Source organism: Orbicella franksi, chromosome 6 (assembly GCF_964199315.1).
Source record: "Orbicella franksi chromosome 6, jaOrbFran1.1, whole genome shotgun sequence".
NCBI classification, from domain to species: Eukaryota; Metazoa; Cnidaria; class Anthozoa; order Scleractinia; family Merulinidae; genus Orbicella; species Orbicella franksi.
The window spans coordinates 26,355,353-26,375,075 of record NC_138150.1 but is presented as its reverse complement, the minus strand read 5'-3'; the positions used below and the strand labels follow the sequence as shown (position 1 = coordinate 26,375,075).

At 37.3% G+C, this 19,723-nt stretch overlaps 1 protein-coding gene across 1 annotated transcript in view; it reads left to right on the top strand.

The window, feature by feature from the left end:
- Positions 1 to 106: 106 nt before the first annotated feature.
- The window catches only part of LOC145489113 (protein flightless-1 homolog), a 26,982-nt gene continuing 7,365 nt past the window's right edge, over positions 107 to 19,723 (top strand). Inside the window, exons 1-43 of the mRNA XM_081468021.1 lie at positions 107 to 228; positions 303 to 413; positions 1,740 to 1,811; positions 1,908 to 1,988; positions 2,109 to 2,135; positions 2,916 to 2,974; positions 3,073 to 3,149; positions 3,265 to 3,311; positions 3,873 to 3,910; positions 4,275 to 4,326; positions 4,990 to 5,041; positions 5,469 to 5,501; positions 6,043 to 6,126; positions 6,351 to 6,409; positions 8,317 to 8,362; positions 8,631 to 8,686; positions 8,774 to 8,829; positions 8,932 to 9,016; positions 9,391 to 9,538; positions 9,812 to 9,837; positions 10,377 to 10,424; positions 10,619 to 10,681; positions 11,148 to 11,179; positions 11,287 to 11,369; positions 11,587 to 11,637; positions 12,533 to 12,579; positions 12,728 to 12,793; positions 13,603 to 13,677; positions 14,155 to 14,224; positions 14,400 to 14,437; positions 14,561 to 14,617; positions 14,956 to 15,042; positions 15,406 to 15,434; positions 15,658 to 15,724; positions 16,311 to 16,370; positions 16,552 to 16,636; positions 17,054 to 17,141; positions 17,436 to 17,549; positions 18,187 to 18,301; positions 18,828 to 18,875; positions 18,969 to 19,025; positions 19,434 to 19,530; positions 19,707 to 19,723. The exon at positions 19,707 to 19,723 is cut by the window's right edge and continues 120 nt beyond it. Of these exons, the coding sequence (XP_081324147.1) occupies positions 109 to 228; positions 303 to 413; positions 1,740 to 1,811; positions 1,908 to 1,988; positions 2,109 to 2,135; positions 2,916 to 2,974; positions 3,073 to 3,149; positions 3,265 to 3,311; positions 3,873 to 3,910; positions 4,275 to 4,326; positions 4,990 to 5,041; positions 5,469 to 5,501; positions 6,043 to 6,126; positions 6,351 to 6,409; positions 8,317 to 8,362; positions 8,631 to 8,686; positions 8,774 to 8,829; positions 8,932 to 9,016; positions 9,391 to 9,538; positions 9,812 to 9,837; positions 10,377 to 10,424; positions 10,619 to 10,681; positions 11,148 to 11,179; positions 11,287 to 11,369; positions 11,587 to 11,637; positions 12,533 to 12,579; positions 12,728 to 12,793; positions 13,603 to 13,677; positions 14,155 to 14,224; positions 14,400 to 14,437; positions 14,561 to 14,617; positions 14,956 to 15,042; positions 15,406 to 15,434; positions 15,658 to 15,724; positions 16,311 to 16,370; positions 16,552 to 16,636; positions 17,054 to 17,141; positions 17,436 to 17,549; positions 18,187 to 18,301; positions 18,828 to 18,875; positions 18,969 to 19,025; positions 19,434 to 19,530; positions 19,707 to 19,723 (2,823 nt within the window). The 5' untranslated portion in view covers positions 107 to 108. The remainder of the gene's footprint in view (positions 229 to 302; positions 414 to 1,739; positions 1,812 to 1,907; positions 1,989 to 2,108; positions 2,136 to 2,915; positions 2,975 to 3,072; positions 3,150 to 3,264; positions 3,312 to 3,872; positions 3,911 to 4,274; positions 4,327 to 4,989; positions 5,042 to 5,468; positions 5,502 to 6,042; positions 6,127 to 6,350; positions 6,410 to 8,316; positions 8,363 to 8,630; positions 8,687 to 8,773; positions 8,830 to 8,931; positions 9,017 to 9,390; positions 9,539 to 9,811; positions 9,838 to 10,376; positions 10,425 to 10,618; positions 10,682 to 11,147; positions 11,180 to 11,286; positions 11,370 to 11,586; positions 11,638 to 12,532; positions 12,580 to 12,727; positions 12,794 to 13,602; positions 13,678 to 14,154; positions 14,225 to 14,399; positions 14,438 to 14,560; positions 14,618 to 14,955; positions 15,043 to 15,405; positions 15,435 to 15,657; positions 15,725 to 16,310; positions 16,371 to 16,551; positions 16,637 to 17,053; positions 17,142 to 17,435; positions 17,550 to 18,186; positions 18,302 to 18,827; positions 18,876 to 18,968; positions 19,026 to 19,433; positions 19,531 to 19,706) is intronic.

Here is a 19,723-nt window from a genome sequence, read left to right as displayed (position 1 = left end):
CGTCTCAAATGATTTCAAAAATAAGAATTGTGAGAATTTCTGTCATTAAAATGGGTTCTAGCTTTTACTTTTTCACAGTGTGTCAAAAAAAGACAAATAAACCTTGACATGACTCCTCAGCCTACCCCAGGGGGAAGCGCGAGTGTCATTCGTCCGACGGTCTGCAAAATGGCGGAAGGTGTGTTGCCGTTTGTCCGTGGTCTTGATCTCACCAAGAATGACTTCAAGGTACAGATTCTACCGTTTTATCTCCTCTGTTGAGACCATTAATCCTTAAAGAGTTGTTTCTATTTTACATGTAGAAGCTGGATTTTCCGAAAAGGGTGGCAGACATGCCAAACTTACGGTGGCTGAAGTTAAACCAGACTGGATTGGAAGCTCTGCCAGATGAACTATCTCACCTGATGAAACTGGTGAGTAATCCCCTGAATTGGCATTTTACTGAGCTGAATTAAGATACATTCATTCATCTATGAGCTGGGCTTTTCTTCGTAAAACTCCGCCGTGAACAACTTTGCAAAACAGCTGAGCATGCAATGGCAAAGAATTCTTATTGTCATAGTCCATGGTACACCTTTCATTTGCTGGAGGGGAATGAAAATGAGGAATAGTAAAGCGCAATGAACGTTTTGAAAGGAGAGGAACTGGCATAGCTCACTTGAGATTTGCTAGAAAAGATGCATGGGCAATGTTTTATCTATCAAGTAACCCACACGCGCAGTCAAACACATTGACTTGACTTCACTACCAAAGAACAAATACTGAAATAGTTTACAATGCGACCGGAAATGCTCCCTGCCCTCCCACTACTGACATTTTTGACAGACCTGTTAAATAGTATAAGCCAATCAGAACGCTTTATAATTCTCTATGCAACCACGTGCACACTACCCAAACTTGATGCCTTCCTCTTGGAACCTTAGTTTGCAGTGACCATCATGCCTAATTGGATTGACAGACTCTTTTTTGTTATTCCCATTGAGCCTTTTAATGCTATATTATATGCACCGGCAGATATTCTGTTTCAGACTAAAATATATGATTTTCTGTACAATTTTTCAGACTTGACCCAGGAATCAGGTCTGCCCTGTTGCATATCTGGTATATGGGCTCAAATAACATCAAAGACTTAGATATTTGCATTATAATTTGAGAAGGGTTTCAAAATCCCTGATAATTTTTATTAACACACCACACTTCTTCCTCGTGTAATAACCATATCCAACTCTAGACCAGGGAGCACAAAGGTTAAGTCTGTATATGAGCCAAGCAGCCCATCAGGCCAGAGCTTCTCCTGGTTTCTGTAGCATGAAGAATATAGGAGTATTCCTACTTCCCACCTCCATTGCAGGGTTACCTCTACATTAAGTTCGCCTTTACCCATTTTTACACCTGGGTGGAGAAAGGCACTATAAGAGTAAAGTGTCTTGCCCAAGAACACAATGCAATGACCGTAATGACCCCAGCTAGGGCTCGAACCCAGACCACTCGATCTGAAGATAAGTACACTAACTATGAGGCCACCCCACCTCCCTCCCCAGGGAACACAAAACATACCTATTTCAGATCAAATTGTGTTTCTCAAAACCATACCATTTAGAAGTTTTTAGAAGGGTGTATCTCACCTCTAGGGACCCAGGACTGTAGAAAGGGAGATTTGGGTATGGTAAAGGTGATGATTACATCTTGGCAAAGATGGTTTGAATTAAGTTTTGTTGAATCCTGTTTTTGTCCCTCAGGAACACTTGTCATTGAAGGCAAACAGCTTAGCAAGTATCCATGGAGACCTTTCAACTCTCTCTCACTTAAGGGTAAGGCATCATGCACAAATATTTTAACTTTGTTTGATGTTTTTCTAGGTTGTAATAAAATATCATTAATAACTCTATTGTCATTTTTACTTACAGGTAATTAATGCACGTCAAAATCAGCTGAAGAATTCTGGAATACCTGGCGACATTTTTGGACTAGATGACCTCTTAACTATTGTGAGTTTCCATTCATGTTACATGTGGCATATATTGTTAAATGTTTTGTTGCCTTTGCAAGTCTATTCCAGTAATACAGAATAATAGTGTTGATCTACATGTACTTGTGTCCTTTTTCAGGATTTTAGTCATAATCAACTCAAAGAGGTATGTAGTTAATGTTTACTTAGGGCAGATTTACATGTCAGGAAATTTTGGGCATTGTTTCGATATAAATGGTGCGTGTGCACCAAAAAAAGTGACCTTCTACAGATAAATTTTGTGCTGTAAATGACTTTTCTTTACTCACGCCAAGCCAAAATTTCATCTCCACTCAGACTACCTTTTCAGTGAGCATAGGTGAGATTTTGGCTTGGCATAAATAAGAAAAAGTTGTTTAGACAACAAATGCATCTGTGCTGAACCTTTTTTTTTTGGCATGCGCACCATGTTTATCGGAACCATGCCAAAAATTTTCTGTTGTGTAAATCAGCCTTTTGTAGCTATTTATAGCCTATTTCACAGTTAACCTTTTTCATCTGCATTACAATAATAATCTAGCATTTGTGTGAGGCAGTTTTGGGCTATTCTGTACGTTTCAGCCTGAAGTTGCCTCACATCCACGTTGGATTACATTGTGATGCAAGTGAGAGAAACTAACCATGAAAAGGGTTATTTGTTAACTAACCAGTACTTGGCGGTGTCTGTTTGTACACACAATGATCCGTGTTTATCTGACAAAGCACCAGACTGAGACTTCTTCTTGAAATGAATTTGTCTTTCCAGTAACTGTTTGCTCTGGCTGAAAAATTGCAGTTAGATGTTGATGAATATGATGGATAAATGATATCTTGTCATCCTGTTGCGTATAATCTATTTTGCTTTTCAAGTAATTATAATAGTAAAATTAATTAGATAAAATTAATGTCTATTTTTCCTGGATATTAGGTTCCACCTGAGCTGGAAAATGCGAAGTCACTCATTGTTTTGTCTCTAAGTCATAACAAGTAAGTCATTAACAGCACCCTTTGCGCAGACTTTGTCAAAGTTAATTGTAGGAAATTATGTTACATTGATAGATTTTCTGTTTTAATATTTGTAACAGAATTTCTACAATTTCCAATCAGCTGTTTATCAACCTAACAGATCTGATCTACCTTGACCTTGGCAATAATCTTATTGGTAAGTGTACAGTGTTGTCACTCGCACCATAACACTCGTCATGGAATTAAAGGATGGCATGTATGGTGACTAACTTGTGTGTTAGTTTTGTAATTCATATTGTCTTGTTTTTCAGAATCCATTCCTCCACAACTTAGAAGACTTGTAAATTTACAGACCTTGGTATGTTCCCTCAGTTATATTGCATCTGATTAATGTTGCAGTTCCTAGAGAGTTGTGCTTCTGACACTTAAAGTAGACTAGCACAATAACCACGCAATATTAAATTATGTGGCGTAAAGTGGGGATCACTGCTCCGTGATCAGTGTGACAGATAAACTTTCATTGCATGACCAAGAGCCTAACTTATCTCCCCGGTGGGAAAACCATGCTGGATCGGAAAAGTCAGCAGGGCAAAAGCTTACATGTACTAAAATCCCATTCTAAACGGCACTAGGAGTCGAAGACCACAGTCAGTATCGTTGTTATTGCATGGTCCAGTTTGGCATGGCTCCCCACTTTGTGTGAGAATTACTTGTGATGTCAGAGAAACAGAATTGTGACCAAAATGCAAGACATTGTGTTGTGCCTGTTTGCCACGCAACTCATAAATATTTCAAGCCTTGCTATTCCTTTACGTCTATCCTCTCTTGGTAGGACTGAGTTTACATCAGAACCTTTATTTCTCATGTTCTACAGTATTAATTTTTGATAATGCCATTTTTTATTCCTCATCTTGAATAGATACTTAACAACAATCCACTTCTTCATGCCCAGCTGAGGTAAGTCTGAAAATGATTTTTAAATCATGTTAACACCTTGTTATGAAACTCAATGTTGTTGATGTGAATGTCTGGGAGACGAAAAGCTCTTAAAGGAGCTCAGACAGTGTATTTTGAGTTATTTTTGCCACATTCAAAATTACCTTTAAATGGTAAGAAACCTGAAAGTAACAGTCTAATAAGATCGAAAAACACCCAAGAGATAATGATAAACCATAAAGGAACAAGGATGGCTAAGGATGGAGAAAATTGACATGGATTACAAATGATGAATTTGAAAAATTGAGGCTAAACTTTTCATATGTGCAAACCATGACATAGCTCCTTTAAGCTTAATTACCATGCAATTATTTGTTATAAACAGGCAGCTTCCTTCTCTAACCCAGCTACACACTCTTCACTTAAGGAACACACAGGTAAACATTTTTAGTTAATTTATTATTCTTTATGACAATTTTTGTGCATACTTCATTTTATGAGTGGGCCTTTTCACCACTGCTGTTGCAATGCAAATGGTTAACTGTGTGTCTCAGCAGTGAACCTACAATCATGGACAAAAGTGTTGACACATTTGAGCATCCTTCTGTAATAATTATTATTGAAAAAAACATCTTTTTTTGTGAATAGCCAACCCCCCCTCTCCCCCTTCTCAATGTTGAAATATGCTCCGTGGACACTGTCACATGGTTACAACATTGAAAAGGGGAGAGAGGGTCGAAATGTGAAATTTGGAGATTGAAAAACTCATGCGTTCAACAAAACAGGTCTTTTTTGGGGAGTGTCTCAACTGCTTTTGTCCATGATTGTAGGGCTTGTCATTCAGCTGGTAATTGACTTTGTTAATTATTGACATTCCTACTTTGTTCTGATTGTTGTCTGGTTCACAACCTTGAACATAAAGACCATTAAATGCAAATTATTGTGAGTCAATTTCAAATTCAGATTCATTTTGGATTCTAGGGACATTATTTATTATTTAGTGATACTAGCACTACCATGATAACCATCTTTGCCTTAAACATATCTTTACCTAAGTTTTTGTCATTTAGTAAATTATGTGAATCTCTCCATCTCTTCAGAGAACAATAACAAACATGCCAAACAAATTGGAAGGCCTTGTTAACCTTAAAGGTAATGTTAGTAACAAACAGGTTTTTTTTAGAAAGAAAGATATCTCTTCTTGGAGGTCAATTTCTGACTCAGATCACTCTGTATTGACAATATTATTGCATTAATTAGTATTCTTTAGAAATTACCTGTTGATTGGTTGCTTGGCTCCTGTTGCCCCTGTGGTAATTCCATGCAGTAATTGCTACTAATTTTCATTTCTTTTTTAATTAAAAAGTAAACATATCTTACTTGATTGAGTACAAAAAAAGTTGTTGGTGGTGGTTGTTGCTGTTGTTGTTACTGTTAATTACATGTATCAGTCCACTTAGGTCTGGTATGGTTAACTATATGTTGTGAACTTCTCAATGATTTAACATGGTTTGTATTTGTTCAATTTTACTAATTAAATTGGTAAGTTATAAGGCACATGTTTCTGTGTTTATTTCAGACCTGGATTTATCATTCAATGATCTTCCACGAGGTTTGGAAGCATAAGTATATTCTGCTATTCACATAGAGGGTTACTGAATACTTGGGGCTTGGATGATAATCTGTAAATCTGCAAAATTTGTAACACATCTTTTCTTCACTGTCACTGACATGTACAGTCGAAACCCTATTAAGCGCCACCCCTATTAGGTGGCCAGCAATCAAAGTCCCAATGATGGCTTCTCTGTTGTTTCTACCTCATTAAGCGGCCAACCCCTTTTAAGCGGCCACAGTCCATTTCCCCGAGGGTGGCCATTTAACAGATGTTCAACTGTATTAGTATTATAGAAACTGGGAGAAATAGTTTACATATTACTGATATGTCATCTTCTCATGAAAAAAAAAATTTTTCTTCATTTCTTAAGCCTTAAATTCAGCATGTGTTGTTTATGGCACAACTTTATACATTTACATTTGTAGGTTTGGATAGTTCTCTATCCAAACTCTACAGGTCTCTATAGTTCCTTTACCTCCCATTCAATTGCTACAGACCAAACAAAATTGTGTAAACTATCCATTTTCCTCATTAATAGTTCCAGAGCCTGTGTACCTGATTGCAAGCCTGAAGAGGGTCAACCTGTCACACAATCAGATCACTGAAGTGTCCACGCTCATTGGTTAGTGAAACAATGTTAATGGAAAGCGAAATGAAAACAAATGGTTTCACATGGATGTTCAATATCTGTGATAATTAAAAGTACTCACCACAAGTTTGTCACGGCATTACTACGAAATCCTAAAATTAGACAAAATATGAAGTGGTTTAAGGTAGCTTCTGTCAACAAACCAGCGTAAAACCAAATGAATCTGTGGTGATTTCTAAAGACTTGCCTTGTTTCAGACACATGGACCCAAGTGGAAACATTGAACTTATCACGGAATCAACTTACAGGACTTCCAGTGAGTGTTGTAATCTGCGTAATATAATTTATTATAAACGTATTTAGAAAAAACCCTTTAATATGAAAGCATGTGCTGAAAGTTGTTATTTCCATAATGTGATCTTGAAACACAGAACTAACATGAGCTGTTGATAGTGCAAGCAAAGAGACTTTGCATTTTGATAATCAAAATAAATGAAAGATTTCCCTTTCTTTTCCTCACAGTGTTTTCTAAAAGAAATAGAAAAAGAAGTAATTTTTCTTTCTGGTTTTCTTGACTTTTAGTATAAATCTACTAGCGTTCTATCATGAATGCTGTTTGCTGATTGGCTGCACCCCTCACAATCTATTCTGCTGTAGATAGTGAGTAGCGTAGTAGTGTGCCCTTGTTAACAAAATGACGGCCACTTCTTGGCATTTTCGAAGTGTCTGTGAAGAGGATTTAGATTAAGTTTTGAACTAGTAGTAGATTTATACTAAGACAATTAGATTATTTGCTCTCGATTTCTATGCCAACTATCTTGTGATAGAAATCTCAAGCTTGTTGTCTAATTGCTGTGGAGCGAGCGAGCAGCAACATAAACAGGATTTAAGAAGAATATATAAAAGGAGATCCAAATTCTCGAATTCATCACTTTTTACCGGAATGCATCGCATTTAACCAGAGTGCACTGCGCCACTTTTTACCAGAGTGCGTTGTGCCACGAACTACAGGAGGATGCCTTTTCGCGTGGATTCCAGTAAGAAAGATTAGTGGTTGTGTTTTGGTCTGATTTACCTGTAAAACGATGTGAAGGAGATTGTGTCTGCTTTCACAACTCTTGCTTTTGTTCTTAATGCATGCAGTATGTGAAAGTTTGTAAATCTGGACGATTAATTGTGACATCTTAATTTTAAACTTAGTATGTCGGCATTTCTTAGCAGTCTCGCCTACTTGGCCAAATTCTTAAATGAAGAGAAATCGTCGCTCCTAAAGCTTGCAGAATAATTAAAACAAACGAAAACCATAGAACATGCTAATTTCATATATGCTGCGATCTATTTCTTTTCATCCAAACATGAATTTAAGCTAAAGCTTTAGCATTTTCACACATTGCAATCGACGCATCCTCGACACAGTCTGTCAACATTCTTGAGACATTTAATGCGTATCAATACAGAATTTATAAGTTAGATTTCTGCTCCTACAACTTCCACATCTTTCGATTTTCGAGATCTGGTAAAGGGGAGACTGATGTGTATCTTTTTATGTTCAAACATGGGTCAGATCACTATGTGCTTTTTTGTCACGATCCCTTGTCACACCTCGCCATCCATGTGTCATCATGCATGAATCACTGCATAAAATATGTCACTATCAATAGAATGTGCCGCAGCTTTATTATCTTTTAGATACCCTAGTTGATTAATAGCAACAATCTGAAAAGTTTGGGAGAACTTGAACATTTGCAGAAACACTTGCCTAGGCTTGTGTTCCCACAGTATTTCTCAATCTGCTGCTCATGTTTTTATAACTTGATAGAATCACTGAAATTGTTCTCTTTTTCTTAAGCATTGCGTTACAATAATATCTGTAGTGAACACTCAATGTATTTCATTAAGCTTGGATTTTGTCAATAACAAAAGGTAATTAGATGAAATTCTGATGGAATAAAGCAGGTGATATTACAGGGGAAGGCAAAATGGCCTCTTGGTTATTATTACTCAAGAGCAATTGGTCTAAATGATAAGAGGATGCCTGCAAGCTTGTTGGGCAACCTTACAAAGCAAGTCAAAATAATGAGCTGAGAGGATTAATGCTCAAATTATCACCCATTTAAATGGGCCATCAACTCTTAACAAAACTTGCTACATTGATGTGCAACTTACAACTTACAGCTACGTATTCTTTCTTACTCAGCTAGCAACTTCTGTCATTTCTTTTAGGCAGCTCTCTGTAAACTCGTGGCCCTGAAGAGATTGTTCATTAATGGTAAGCATTAGTGCTAATATTTCAAGTTCAATATTCAGGCTTTTACAGAGAAAACTTCCCTCTCCTCTCTCCTGAGGATACAGTGCAAGCACTAAATACACTACAAATGGTGTACTATTTAGTGATATTATAGGAAGTTAGATACTGGTGGGTGAATTGTTGCAAACAGAGTGTAAAACAAACATTGTATAGTTCTGTGTCATCATTTTCTTTTTAATGCAGTTTAGTCTTCAGTTTAGTGGTTCATGTTAATGCGAATATGTTGTAGGGAACAACATAAACTTTGAAGGACTACCTACTGGGATTGGAAAACTGTACAACCTGGCAAGTAGTTTATTGACATTCTGCAAGGCCTCGTTTTCCTTTGTTCTTTTATGCCATGTTCTTGAATTTGTTCATTCTTTGTTACAGGAAGTTTTCATGGCAGCATGCAATAAACTGGAATGTATCCCAGAAGGGTTGTGCAGGTATGTTAGAAAGGGAATTAAAGGTAATTATTTCTAGAATTATTACATGATATTATACAATTGGTTGGCAATTAAACTTGGTTTTTACTTTCCACTCAATAGGTGCCTGAAGTTACGTAAACTGATTCTTCACACCAACTGTTTGTTCACTCTGCCAGAAGGGATACATTTTCTTACAAACATGGAGGTAAGCACTCAAATACATGCAATTGTCATCATAAGTCTTCATTTGGGAAACAAGTTTTAGAAAGTAATTTTGTCTTTTAAATTGAGTAATCAAATGTTACCCTCTCCTCGCGATTGCTTTTAATTTTTACAAGAAAGCCAAAACAAGGATTCTACATACCAGTTTTAAACAATGTAATGTTGAAATTCACTCTACTTTTTAAGTGCAAAGAAATAATTTTGCCTTTTTGATGAGAATTGTTTAGTCTGTTTTGGTGGGCTCTGTCTAACTGTGATCTTGATTGCTCAAGATGTGGAGAAGTGACCAGTTACATGTAACAGCTAGCCAAATTCAACACAGCTGTTACTAATAAGTTTCTGGTAATACTGATTTAGGAACTTGACGTCCGCAACAACCCTGAGCTGGAAATGCCACCTAAACCTGTTCCTGATGAACTAGGGAGTGGTCCAGAGTTCTACAATGTGGACTTTACCTTACAGACCCAACTGAGGATGGCCACGGGAGCCCCGCCACCACCCCTGCGTAAGCTCAGCAAAAATTATCAAGCTATTTCTTAACAAGTTCATACTGTGACATTTGGGACTGAAATTACAAAGGACTGAAATGGCAAGGAATTTTTTCAGAAAACGTTGATTTGTGACAGTGACCTGTTTAGGACTTTCCCTGATGTTGTCAGCACATTGTCAAGCATTTTACAAGAAAAAAATTATCTGCCAGTGGTGTTTAATTCACTTGTATTTAGTGTCAAAAGCAGCTAGTGTACTTGAAGAATGTTATTTTTTATTTCATTTTCAGCCCATAAGGATGCTTATGCAAGAAAGGTGAGTTAAAATCTGTTGGAAAGTATCTTTGGAAGTTCCTAGGGCAAGTCTAAAAACTTACAGAGACAGAGCCCTCTCAGTTGCCGCCCCCAAGCTATGGAATGATCTGCCTCTTGTCCATTGGTCGCATTTAAAAACTCATCTTTTCAGAATTGCTTTTAGATAATTATTTCTATCTTAAAGTTCATACTTAATTATTTTAGGTTAAATTATTATATTTAGTTTTACTGTCATGACTGTAAAGTAATATAGAGCTTTGTATATACTCACTATATAAATATAGTTATTATCATTATTATTAAAATATAATTATTGGGTAAACTGGCTGGTAATAAAGGCATGATATTTTTACAATGGGTGTTATAGAAACTTTGGTTGTATTTCAACTTTAATTTGGAAGGTTTGAATTCCAGATCAAATGTCTGTGTTTGAACTCAACCCTTTTATAGGAAATTTAATTTTTAACGTGGTTTTACAGCATTTTACTCAGACAAATTATAAATATTTTGTTTTACTTGTTTTGATTTTATCATTTCTAGTTGCGAATGAGAGGAAGACGATACCAGGGCCAGTCAGAGGAACTAAAGGTAACAGACTGTAAATGTACATGTACTTCAGAAAAAAGATGGCTGGATAGCTGTTTAGCTATTCTGGAACCAATTTGAGTAATTCTTATTAATTTTAATCCTGTTGACCAGCATTTCATGGGACTGTTTACTCTGTAAGGCTGGCTCTATCACACTGTATTAGATTAGATGTGGTCTCTTTTAAATGTCCATAGGGTATGGTAGAAGATGCCGAGGAGAAAAAAGTCACAGGGAGGAACAAAAAATTGGGCAAAAGGGTAGGTGATCAGTTTTTTAATTGTACCATGTAGCACATTTAAATAGGAGGGATGTTAGGGAGGAAAGAAGCCCTTACTGAAAATCAAATTCTTAGTATTCTTTATATAGTGAAATCCCAAATGTTTGAATCTCCAAGGGAAAAAATTGGTTTGAAAAATCGGGGGTGACATTACATTGTTTAACTGAGGGAAACGAAACGACTTTTGGTTTGAGTTATGAGGAAATTTGAAAAATCAAGGGTTTCAGAAATTGGTATTCATCTGTATAACCCACATAACTGAGCAGCCAAAAGGTTGGTTACTGTCTTCATTCTCCGTCTACACCTGGTCAAGGAAATAAAACTTTGGTTGTACTGAACTGAAAGGCTTGCCATAAATTTGAAGTGTTCTGATATTATTTCTTGATAAAAACTTGTATTTCTTGGTAATGTGTCAACTCATGTTGGTTTGCATCTTTAAATTTCAGCAAAGCATAGATGAGCCTGAGAAGCTCCTGAAGTAAGTGAATAACTGATTATAAATATCCTTGTTTTAAAAGTTCAGCACACATACCTTCCTTTGTACACAGAATAATAGTTTTTTTTTTTTGTAAATTCTCATCATAGAGGAAGGAAGTGGAATGAAGCATTAGTGAAGCCGAATTTGAATTATCATGATTTCTTTAATGATGACACTGGCCACGAACCTGGTGAGATTAAAACAGTAATTCTCCTTCTATGTAAGGTCTTTGAGAATTTGCTTATTTAATATTGTTAATACTGAATTAAATTTGTTGATAATTTTCTTTATTCTTCCAGTGATTTGACAATTATATTTTTAGAGTGTACTATCAAATATACAGTGATAGATATGTTTCTCACATTTGTCTTTGATTTTCCTATTGACAAAATGCTTTCATATTGTAGGTCTGACAGTGTGGCAGATTGAAAATTTCTTGCCAGTTAGTGTTGATGAATGTAAGTTATTTTCGTAATTGTAACGTAATACTGGTCATTTTGCTTCAATACTGCCAAATTCTCACTATTTGTCATAAAATCTGAAAATATCCAATCGCATTCTTTTCCCACAGAAGGTTTTTCCTTTGAATCCCGACTCCTCCTCCTTTGTGGAACTATTCATGCAATTATAACATGATAGGGGGACACAGTTAGACTCTGTATGGAGTAGCTGAGGTCAGGGTACAAAGAAAAATGATTTTTGGCCTTCCCCTTGGCAGAGGTATGTTGGCCTGATGGTTAGCCCTGAGGGACCGTTTCTCGAAGGTCGTGAAAAGTTTTTACAGCCCAAAAGCTGTAGCAAAATTTCTGGGTTGTTGCATTTTGTCCTTGGGCTAGGCACTTTACTCTCACAGTACCTCTCTCCAGCCAGGTGTATAAATGAGCCCCAGCGAATTTAATGTTGGGGGTCCGGTAACCTTGGAATGGACCAGCATCCCATCCAGGGGATGTGTCAAAGGGAAATGGTGAGCCTTGGACCAGTATAGCTTATTAGACCAAAAAAATGAGGCAATTTGCAATGATTGCTTGCATTGCCTAATGGAAATAAAAGTGGACTACAACTTTAGTCTGTCATCAGGCATTCAAATCTAGATAAATACAAGATAAAAAGACCTGGGTGGGGTTAAGGTGAGGTAGGGGGTTGATGTGGAATCCTGGTAGGGTAGGGTAGGATTAAGAACTGAGGGGGTTGGTGGTGTGCATGTAAATCTTTTAAGAACCCACAAAAAAGTAAAAAAAAAAAATGGTTGGAAAAATTATCATTCTGACCTAAAATGCATGCTAAACTACAGTATAGATATTTGCTGTATAGCAAGGTACATGTAATACATAAAGTCTTTCTGCCTTCTTCTAGTGTTTTATGGAAAGTTTTATGAAGCAGACTGCTACATTATACTCAAGGTTGGTATCTTGTGTATTCAGTTGTGTTGAATTTAAATGGAACACTGTTTGTATTCCTGTAGAATCTTTTGTCCCTCTTATTTAAAATGGCAGTAGTGCACGAAAGGTATTGATTTTTATTATATCTTGATACACTAAACATCAACAGACTAGTTTTGACGACACAGATCAGTTAGACTGGCAGATATTTTACTGGATTGGAAAAGAAGCTTCAGTAAGTATACTTGACCAGTTGATTGTGTATTTTCCATGCCATGCTTTGTGGATTGGTGCTAGGAGAAATAATGCTGATTAGTCATGCCCACCACATTATAACTTCAAAATTAACTGAGAACAAGAAATGTATTTTCCACAATTAACCAATCAGAAGCCATGTCTACTGTTCTGCCAACTTGTGATATTCACTCTCTGACCTGATATGGCCACACCATTATGGTCACCTGGCCAAATTTGGTCACAGTAAATACCTAATCCTTCCTTTTTTGGTACGCTTTGGGGGGACATCATGTGGAAGCGTGGTGGCCTCATGGTTAGTGCGCTCGTCCCCGGATCGAGCAGTCTGGGTTCGAGCCCTGGCCAAGGGCACTTTGTTGTGTTCTTGGGCAAGACACTTAACTCTCTCATAGTGCCTCTCTCCACCCAGGTGTATAAATGGGTACCGGCGAATTGTTGGGGAAACCTGACAAATTGCGGGGGAGTGACCTGCAATGGACTAACATCCCATCAGGGGAAGTATAAATACTCCTAGCCGCTTCATGCTACAGAAACCAGGATGAGCTCCAGCAGCTATGAGCCAGTCGGTTCCAAGGCTTCACTTTTGGGGGGGGGGGGGGGGGGGCGGGACATCAGATTCATTTGGGCTCATCATGAGCATGTTGGCTCAACTACATCTTGCCAAAATACAAGTCATGGCCTGACCAAACTCCCCAGATATGCTGCCAAAGCACACCAAAAAGGTACGATTAAGTCACTGTCTGAGTACAGTCCATATAGGTAGCCTGACTGTTATCTTGTGTTATTCAGCTTGACAAGAAGGCCTGTTCAGCTATTCATGCTGTGAATCTGAGAAATTTCCTTGGTGCAGAGACTCGCACTGTGGTGAGTAATTTATTCACCAATTATCTTTTTATGAGAGCTTGCATCTTCCAGGTACAGTGGTGTTAGTCTGCATGAGACTTTTGCACTTAAAATTAAAGTCTGGTTTCTGAATGATTGCAAATGATAAGAGTTCTATTGTAGACTGGTCAAAAATCTTGCAATATTCTGTGGACATAATACATCTATGATCAGTTGAAATCCAAGTGCTGCAATTGGGTTTGGTGGTAGTAACTCGCAATATTCTTGATCATAACAGAGAAAAAAGTAAATGGTCAAGCGATTTTCTTTGCAAGTCAAGAAACCGTGAACACTTTGATTTGATTCTGACAGGTCAATAATTGTATGCTGACCAATCACAATAAAAACCAGGACGTGCAAGCAAACCTCGAATTGTCATTGCTGTTTGAGGTTTAGTTTTCTCACGCCTAATTGGCTTTTTCCCTGCTACACTGTAAGATCTCTTTCTGATTATTGCAGCGTGAGGAACAAGGAGAAGAATCAGAAGAATTTTCAGAATTATTTGAAAATGGCATCAGTTATGTGGAGGGTATGCGGTCTTTTCTGATACTTTGAAATGTTAACATCTTAGCGACTGAATGTAGATCAGCAGCACACTGAGCAAGTGCAAGTAACTAGTGGATAACTGGAAATTTGTTACACATGGAGCAAAGATATGCCATTTGAATTTTGTTACATTGTGGTGTTTGTTTTTCTCACCATAGGAGGAACAGCAAGTGGATTTTACACCGTTGAAGACCCAGTAAGTTTACATTATTATTTTTGTCTTCTGGCAAGGCACCACAGCCTAATGGCTTGACAGACTTTTAATTATTGAAAATTCCCTTTGCATCTCTGTAGTTAAACAATTCTTTTGTTTTACTAGATCTACCCAACCAGACTGTTTAGGATTCTTAAGCAGTCTAAAGTGCAGCTGGAACCAGTAAGTCAGATTGCAATTTATAATGTGTGATGCCCATCTGTCCCCATATTGATGAAAATGTGTATTGTTGAACCCAATGCCACAAGTGAAAATGTTCTCTGTAATAATTACAGCAGACTGAGCAAGTGCAAGTAACTAGAGGATAACTGGAAATTTGTTACACATGTAGCAAAGATATGCCATTTGAATTATTGTTGCTCAGTGCATTACTCTAGCAAGTGATCAGGGAGTTGTTAACTTCAACCTGCTTTGGAGATAGAGTCCTGGCAGACTACTCCATTTCTTATGAATGGTGCATACATTTACTTGTCTTCTATAATTATCCTGCTATCTGTAAGGTGGAAGCAAGCACTTTGTCCCTGGATCCAACATGCTCTTTTGTCCTGGATGCTGGACTCAAAATCTATATTTGGTCAGGAGAAAGGGTGAGGATTTGACTAGCTTTCATAACAGACTATTGTGGTCTGGCCTTGTCTCACGAGTTGGTGCCTTGCATAGGGTTAACCTCATTGTGCCTTTCCCCCTTGGACAGAATTGTGTTTTGTCATACAGAAACTTGAATACAGAATCCATTGGCAGGAATCTTTAAATGAGTCAATGTGATCTAACTGAGATGTTTTTTATGCTTAAGAGTCACTGTTCCTCTCAGTTGGTCTTACTGGAGAAAATGGTTGCTGTGAATCTATTTATTATACTGGAAGAAAATGTTTTTTTGAAATTTCTAACAACCTTGTTCATCAGTGTATTTTTTATGTATATTTGTTTTGTTTTATTTTTTTATGTACTAGGCAAAAGGAACGACAAAAACGAAAGGAAGGTAATTTGATGAAAATTGTGTACTTTAATTTAATTTCTGAAAAGCTAAAAATTAACACAAACTATTCAAAAAATGAATGTTCAAATGTTGTTGTTTATAGTGGTCAATGCCCTTAGCCACACCTAGCTAGTTCACAGGCATGCCACTTGCTATTAAACTATTAAAGTTAAGATTAAATAAATAATTTAATCTGTGCTCACTAATTTAATGTACCTCTCTGCAGGTTGTTTGCTGAGAAGCTGAACAAGAATGATAGGAAAAACAAAGGGGAAATAATTATGTGCCAAACAGTAAGTTAGAGTTCCATTTAGAACGTTTCTGCCAAAGAAATTGATAGCATATGACTTTTCTTGGCATTTCTTTGTGTGGCGATGGCTTTCTTTATTTGAGGATTGTTATGAAACCAGTTCCCAAGTTGTTTGGAAGAATGGCCCAATGGCTAATGAACTGTACTTTGGATTTAGAGATCAGGGTTCAAGCTGTGGCCAGGGTCTTTGTGTCATCTTCTTAGACAAGTCAATGTGTGTTTAAATTCCCTGTAGCACCTCGCTGTGGCTTTTAAATGCTAGTGGTAACCTAAGTTTGGCTGGCATGTATCTGAGGTACTTCTGATTGCCTCATGCTTATTGAACTAGAATTAAGCACTAGGATCCAGGAAAAGCTTCCCTCTTCCTTAATTTAAAAAAGAAACAAGTAGTGTGCTGGGCAAAGAAAAGGAAATAATTTATTTCTATTTTGGCACAAAAGTTGTCTGAAATGACTATCCAAATAGAAGTTAGTGCAATGAGTTGCCTTATTTTGACTCTTTCTGACTCTTAACTGCAGATTACTGTCTTAGTCTGCAGGTGTAATGATGTATGTTTTAATTTAATTTAGGGAGATGAGCCTGGAGAATTTTGGAGACTACTTGGTGGTCGTCCAACAGACCCTCTCACTGTAAGTATTGATTGATTCATTCATTCTTGCCTCCATTCCTTCTAGCATTCATTCATTCATTCATTTGTTTGTCCATCCATCTGTCCGTTCATTCATTTGTTCACATTCTTGCGTTCATTCATTCTGAATTCATTCTTGCATTCATCCATTCATTCATTATTCTTTTGTTTTAACATTACAGGAAAAACCAGAGTATAATGAACCACCTCCTGTGCCTATTCTCTATCAAGTTGCCTTAGGGCTTGGTTACTTGGAGCTACCTCAAGGTACTGTTTTTTGGTTTTCTTCTGTTCATGGGCTTGTTGTTTAAACTGACAATCAGTGATGTAAGATCTATAACCAGTACCACATACTCTTGTGAAACTGGCACGATTCCTCAAGGAATAGGTAAATAGGGAAATAAGTAAAGAAGTATTTTAAACTCACATTAAACCCCAGGGAGAGGGGGACCCCATATGAAAAGGGTAGGGATGCTCACTGAGAAGGAGCATCCCCTACATTTTCACAAGGGAGTCCACCTTCCCTCTTCACCTCCCCCCAGGATGAAACCCTGGTCTTCTGCCAGGAGTTGTGCCCCTGATTAGGCATGTATGATGCTTTAAGGGTAAGTGGCAGTGTTGGCTATTTTGAAAACTGTAAATTCTTACCAATCCTTTTGAAGTGCTTTTCATCTCTTACTATAGTGGACACTTCTGGTGGCAAGTTGTCAACCAAAATGCTTGAAACAAAGAATGTTTATATACTGGATTGCCATACAGAAATTTTTGTTTGGTAAGTAAAGACATTATCATTGATAACTACATGACAATGTCTGGTTATTTTTTAGCAATTTGCAACTGTTTGATAAAAGTTTTTCTTTATTTCTACAATTGACTTGATATGAAGTAACAGGCAATGCTGTGCAGATTGTATGTGAGTCTGAAGTCAATAATTATTATATAATAATTGTTTGTAATATATGTGATTGTTACATATGTTTCTTTTTATTGTGCGGCAAACAAATGATGATGATGATGATGATGATGTATTCACAAGATACTTAAAGATTCTTGTCTTGCACGCAAGGATTGGTCGCAAATCAGCCCGTCTAGTTCGTGCTGCTGCAATGAAGCTCTCTCAAGAGCTGTACACCATGATTGACAGGCCATCATTTACAGTGCAGATACGTAACCTTCAGGGGTGGGTATTAAACAAAAAGAGTAGATATTCCATTAACACCATGTATGATTTGTGAAGTGTGGATTTAATAGTATCTCTTAAGTTATCCCATCTCACCCTACCCAAACTTAGTCAAACCATCCCCATATACCCTGCCCTATCCTATCCTATCCTATCCTATCCTATCCTATCCTAGCCTATTGCCTAGCCTAGTGTAGCCTAGGCTAGCCTAGCCTAGCCTAGCCTAGCATATCCTATCCAACCCTTAATCCCTTTTCTGGTTTAAAGGACATTCTTCAACTGACCTGGACCAATCATTTCCTATGGAGTATTGTCATCCATGGCAGTTTAAAAAAATGTCAAATCCTGGTCCGAATGGGTCTGCCCAAAATTTAATTACAAAGTGTTTTGGTCTTCTTTCTTTACCCTTCCTCTATTGTCTGTCCCCCCCCCCCCCCCTCCCAAATAAAAAAATCTGGATACGCTGCATCTTGTCAAAGTTTGTATAGCAAGGGAAGGTTGAGTATAGGGTTGGTGACTTCATCTAGTGTGTGAAAAGATGCTCACAACAAACTTGAAACCATGTGACTTGGGAGTGGAAGGGTCATGTGCTTGAATCCTGATTGCTCTTATGATGTCACATTTCTGTTCTTTTTAGGGCTGAGTCCCAGATGTTTAAAGCTCGATTTTCTGGCTGGGATGATGTACTGGCTGTGGATTATACCCTAAGTGCTGATTATGTTTCAAAGGCTGCAAAACAGCTTGGAGTCACTGTAAGAAAGGGTTTTATGCTGTTGTAGTAAACATGAATTTCAAAATGTTAAATTATACTTTAAAATATATTTGCAGTTCATTTTGATTGGCCATCTAAGCAATGTTTTATAATAAATACATTTCAGAGCTTCCCTGTGTGTTTTGTTGGAATGGTTTGGGATTTAAAACTGTACAATGTTTTGTACAGTCTGTAAGGGCAGGTTAGGGTCTAACAGAATCAGAATTGAAAGTGCTTTTAATGAGTAGGTTTTAAAGAGAGAAGAAATCAATTGTTTCTGTGGCATTGTAAATGAAGAGATTACACAATCAAATACTTTAATTGAGTTCTCTAGACATTCTCAATAACTATATTTCTGTCAGCCTTTTCAAAACATTGCTGCTAGTTATCTATTTTTTCTCTGAAAAAAAAATCTTCTTGTGATGTCTTAGTCATGTTAGCTTCATGATGCATCCAGTCAACATGATTGCCATCTCATCATTACAATTAGACATTGACAAGCTTTGTTCATTTGGTTCTTTGCTTAGAACATCACAACCAAGGAAGCCCAAGCCAAACTCCAGAAGGCTGCTAAGGTAACCAAAGTTACATTGTGGGCCTAGTTATCTCAATGAGTGGTTGAAGTTGTTTCCTCTGTGTTATTAATACTTATTTTTGTCACCTGTCAGGTTGATCTGTCTGCCCTGTTTACCACTCGACAACAACCAATTCCTGATCATGAGCAGGTAATAACAACGAATGCTGTTGTTCCTCACCATCCCCATTTGACACCAAACCAACTAGTTGATCAAGGTTTCTCAATTCTTGGAAACCTAGCTTGCAAGTTAAATGTCTGCTTATCCACCACTAGGGAGAGAAGACTTTATTTCTTCATATCCATACCCACATTGTGACTGTGCAAGTGGTCAGCTTTGTTAAGCTGGCAGTCCTTATGAGAAGAAGAATTAGGGAGTAAAAATACAGTTGGACGTGGCTTTTTTGAACTCCCAGGGAAATAGCAGGAGTTCGAAAAAGCTGATAGTAAATGACTGAAGGGCAATCCAAGGGAAAAGGTTTTGAGTTTGAAATGACAGAGAATTTGAAATAACTGAGTTTGAATTAGTGGGATCCAAGTGGAACCCTTTGCATTACAGGAACAGTTTGTTGAAGAGTGGAATGAAGACCTTGATGGAATGGAGTGCTTTGTCTTGGAAGGAAGGAAATTTGTCCGTCTGCCTGAAGAAGAGATTGGTAAACTTGATAATTTGAAAATTATGTATTAATAATTAAATGTTTGAATTTTGTTCATAAAGGTAATTGCTAAGACATATCTCGCAACTTGTCAGTTGCTGACAAAGAAACGAAAATTGGGCATTCTCAAATTGGCCTATATTTTTAAGTTGTCATGTTTTGTTCCATCTCTTCAGGACATTTTTATATGGGA